The 5,122-nt window shown below is 38.4% G+C and overlaps 1 protein-coding gene across 1 annotated transcript; it reads left to right on the plus strand.

The window, feature by feature from the left end:
• On the plus strand, window positions 527-3,442 carry LOC107632159 (U-box domain-containing protein 17). The gene has a single exon (XM_016335834.2). It carries the CDS (start codon window positions 1,074-1,076, stop codon window positions 3,228-3,230), a length of 2,157 nt encoding a protein of 718 aa, XP_016191320.1. The 5' UTR covers window positions 527-1,073; the 3' UTR covers window positions 3,231-3,442.

The following is a 5,122-nucleotide window of genomic DNA, read 5'->3' on the forward strand; positions in this document are numbered from 1 at the left end:
TTATAAAAATTATTAATTTTAAATTATGTATATTGGCTAATTTAACACAATAAAAATAATTTTAATCTGTCCTGTTTAGTTAAAACAGTTTTTTGATTATTTAATATAAAAAAAGACATTTTTAACATCTTTATCTGAGTGGCTCTCAAAAATAAATACACTTGGAAACTAAATAATTTTAGTAAACTATTGATTATAGATAAGTATTTTCTATAATGCCTAAATCTTACTCATAAAATTCAAATAAAACAATAGGTTCGATCTTATTCTAACTTTATGTTAAAGCAAATTAAGCACAACTTGCATAAACCCCAAAGAATTTTTGCATAGCACTAGGACCTCACACTCACTAATATTCCAAGAAAAGTCAAAACCAGAACAAGTACTGCAAAGAACAAACCTGTGTGTGACCTCACCCTTACCAATCACCATGCCTTTATATTCCAATTTCCAAAACCACACAACAAAGGTGCAGTAATTTCCAAGTTATTACTCCCTCCTAAGTCCTAATCCCGTGTTGGCAGTTACACAACATCAATCATGTAAACCAAACAAACAGTACAAATAGAAGGAAATAGTACTTGCAATGAATAACGAAAGAACCATAGAATCTATCATCCGTCTAAGATGGGCAAGTCAATTTTACGTCGGCCGCGTTGAAACTCACACATACAGATAGAAGGTCTTTGAAAATTCAGTCCCTTATTTTTCTTATCAGCTTCTTTCTCGTTCCTACGCGGATTCGCCCGAATCATCGTCATCGTCACTTTATCCCTTCCTTATATTACTTGGGCATTTCAAAGTTACTCTCTTTATAACCTACTCTTTCAACATTCAAAGGTTCTCATCCAACCACCCCCAAACTGGTTCGTATTCATCTGGGTCAATGCTTTGCCGAAAACATTTTCCGGGAAAATTATGATCGCCGCGACAATAAGTCTTCTTTCCTTGGGCGAATTGCACATTTCACCGCTTAACCATTTGGTTTCTTAAAGATTTTGCAAATTCCTTCGCTAACTCCGCGAAATTCTGTAAACCCTAGGGGAAAAAAAAACTGAACTTTTGGAATTTGGATGGCTTCTGGGGTTATATTTTCGTCGCTGCGGCGTCGCCGGTCGCCGTCGCTAGAGGCCTTTCTGGCGCCGGTGGACCTTTCCGACGAGGCACTCATCCGGACCGTCGTTGCAGTCGCCGGCGACCTCGTCACTGGCTTCTCCGATCACCGGTTATCCTTCCAGCGCAAGAACTCTCGCTCCCTAATCCGAAAGGTCGAGGTTTTTCAGCTTCTATTAGAGTCACTGAGGGATTCAAGTGTGAGTCTTCTCCCCACGGCGGCGCTCTGCTTGAGGGAGCTCTTTTTGGTGGTATATCGTTCCAAGATTCTCCTTGATTACTGCGCGCAATCGAGTAAGTTATGGCTTTTGCTTCAGAACCACTCTATTTCCGGTCACTTCCATGATTTGGGTCAAGAATTTTCGACCCTTTTGGATGTTTTCCCTGTTAGGGCCGTTGACCTTAGCGACGATGTTAGGGAACAGATTGAGTTGTTGAGGAGACAGTCTAGGAGGGCCAAATTGTTTGTGGATAAGAAGGATGATGGCCTTAGAATAAAGTTCTTTTCTTTTCTTGAGGCATTCGAGAATGGGAGGATTCCTTGTTCTGATGAATTGAGGCGTTTCTATGTTGATGAGTTGAAGATTAGTGATGCTAGGAGTTGTAGGGCTGAGATTGAAGCTTTGGAAGAGCAGATTGTTAATCATGAGGGTGATATTGAGCCAACCGTTTCTGTGCTTAATGGACTGGTGGCAATGACGCGGTGTAGCAGGTTTCTACTCTTTCGGTTTGAGGAGGAAGATGATGACTTTGGTTTGGGGAATGAGAATCAGAAGAAGGCCAAGGTGAGATTGGTTAATCAAGATGTCGCGGACAAGATTTTGACCATTCCTAAGGACTTTTGCTGTCCAATATCATTGGATTTGATGCGTGATCCGGTGATAATATCAACAGGCCAGACTTATGATCGGAGTTCCATATCAAGGTGGATGGACGAAGGGCATTCTAACTGTCCAAAAACAGGCCAAACACTTGCACACAACCGGCTTGTTCCTAACCGCACGCTTAGGAATTTGATCGTGCAGTGGTGCAGTGCACATGGAATACCCTATGATCCGCCAGAGGTAATTGATCCATCTGCTGAAACTTTTGCCTCAGCTTGTCCTGCCAAAGCTACCATGGAAGCCAATAAAGCAACTGTGGCGCTTCTCATTCAGCAGCTAGCTAATGGGTCACAATCTGGAAGGACTGTAGCTGCAAGGGAGATAAGATTGCTTGCAAAAACTGGAAAAGAGAATCGTGCCTTCATTGGAGAGGCAGGGGCAATTCCTTATCTTCGGGATTTACTTTCTTCTCCTAACACGGTCGCGCAGGAGAACTCAGTAACTGCATTGCTCAACCTATCCATTTTTGAGAGAAACAAGAGTCGCATCATGGATGAGGCAGGGTGCTTGGGATCAATAGTTGATGTGTTGAAATTTGGACAAACAACTGAGGCAAGGGAAAATGCTGCTGCAACATTGTTCAGTCTCTCTGCTGTCCATGACTATAAAAAAAGGATTGCAGATAATGTGGGAGCCGTTGAAGCACTGGCAAGTCTGTTGCAAGAGGGAACCCGAAGGGGGAAGAAGGATGCTGTGACAGCATTGTTTAATCTTTCCACCCATACTGAGAACTGCGCAAGGATGATAGCAGCAGGAGCAGTCATGGGCTTAGTCGAGGCATTGGGAAACGAAGGAATTGCTGAGGAAGCAGCAGGTGCCTTGGCCTTGATTGTCCGGCAGCCACTTGGGGCAAAAGCTGTGGTGAGTGAGCAAGCAGCAGTAGCTGGATTGATAGGAATGATGCGTTGTGGAACACCAAGAGGCAAAGAGAATGCGGTTGCTGCGTTGCTGGAGTTGTGCCGCAGCGGTGGCACAGCTGCAACTGAAAGAGTGGTTAGGGTGCCGGCTTTGGCAGGATTACTTCAAACCCTGCTCTTCACAGGAACAAAGCGAGCGAGACGAAAAGCGGCTTCACTTGCAAGAGTGTTTCAGAGATGTGAGAATGCCTCTCTGCATTATGGTGGATTGGGCCTAGGATATGCATTGGCTAGTAATTCAGCATCAACAAGGGATACAACAATTTTTGCTGGTGATGTTTCAGTACCAATGTCCATTTCTCTACCTGTATTGTAGTGATAGTACCCCAATGTTTATTATGTTCCCATTATTTTTTTAAGTCTTTACAGATTCTTTCATTGAAATTTAGAAAATATAGGAATAACATGTACCAAAAGAAAACAATGTATTGTCCAAAAAATATATAATGTTCCAAAGATGAATTGAACCATTCTGGTGTCCATTTCTTTGATTTGGCCTTGACCAAGAAGGTATGCATTTCATATTCATCACTGTTTTAGTAAAACTTAGATGTTAGCATACGTGCTATTGTGCTTGTTTATTGGTAAGACTCTAAAAGACATCCTAATCAACCACCGAAATATCTTTAAGAATAAATGATCTTTTTATCCATAAAAGATGAAAACACTGACATATGTACCCACACTAGATCGAAACTAAACTTGTACCCATGCAACATGTCCTTCGTGTGACAAAAGTACCCTACGTGGCGCTCCAACCCTCCAAAGACAGGGTACTTTTGTCACACGGAGAGCATCTTGCGTGGGTACAAGTTTAGTTTCGATTTAGTGTGGGTATATATGTCAGCGTTTTCATCTTTCATGGGTACAAATGATCATTTATTCTATCTTTAATGTTGAAATGCAATGCCTCTCCTTTTTTCCTTAAACTTTTCACTGGAAAAGATACATCCTGCTTTTGTTTTTTCTCATCATCATATGTTTTGCTTTTTGAAGATATGCAGTTTATATAAACTACTTTTTCAAAAGGAAAATAGATTTTCATACGTAATTTAATATACTGCTTGGCTTCTTTCCTTTAAAAAGAAAGAAAATAAAATCTCCGAGAAGTTTTAACTGTGAAATCTGTTTCCACTTCCCTCAATAAACATGGTGTGTGTTGCTGTTACCATTGGTTTCAAGATTGATTCTCAGTCATCGTCTTTGCATAAAGGGTGGGAATAAGTTCTGTTTGTTGTCAAGTCTTCGGCCATCACTTGAGATTAAAAATGGGTTGAGTCTTGCTGGAGATTCCAATGTTAGCCTCAATTGTGAAACGTGAGGAAGGATTCCTTGTTAGGCATAAAGAAGCATTATTCTTTCTAATTTGATTAAACTCTGTTTCTCATTGTATGGATTATATTTATTTATTATTTTAACTAACAAGACATAAAACGTTAAAACTTCGTTTAGAATGTTTAAGTGTCAAACCATACAATTGATTGAAATCAATGAAAAATGAATAGTCATACACCAATGTATTTGGACAATACCAGGAATGTACTAATAAGGGTCCCCTATGACATAATAGTCTTTTTCTCCTATAAAGTTCAAACCAAGGAAGGTCGCACAATAGATGCTTTCTGCACTTTGAGAGATATGTGAGGTTTTGAAAATAGAGGGGCCATCTGATTTTCTGCAATCAGATTCCTGTCATAAGGAAATTCAGAATTTTTTATCCAAAGAAGATAAGGAAAATGCATCGAATACAGTCTTGGACAACCAAAATATGCATCACATAGATACAGTCCTGATTTTGGCCACATAGTAGTGACGCATGCACGCTTTTTTTTTTTTTTTTTCTGACTTTGCACCAACTTAATTAGACTTAGTTACAAAAGACTTATACACGTAGCATCAGTCTATTTTATATTATAGATCAGACAACTTATATCATATTTTTAGAAATTTTTAAATTTTAAAATAAAATTATAAATTATAAAGTCAATTGATATTTAATAATATTAAAATATTTATTAAAAAAATATTTAAATTTATTTTAATTTTTTTATACTTTATAAAAAGAATTTGACTTGGGCAAATATTTTAATATATAAGTATAAATTAACAAAATTTTCATTAAATAAATACTTTAATATATATAAAATATAAATAGACAAAATTGATTTTTGTTATACTATTATCATTCTATTATACTATTAAATTTAT

The sequence above is a fragment of the Arachis ipaensis genome, chromosome B03 (assembly GCF_000816755.2).
Source record: "Arachis ipaensis cultivar K30076 chromosome B03, Araip1.1, whole genome shotgun sequence".
Lineage (NCBI taxonomy): Eukaryota > Viridiplantae > Streptophyta > Magnoliopsida > Fabales > Fabaceae > Arachis > Arachis ipaensis.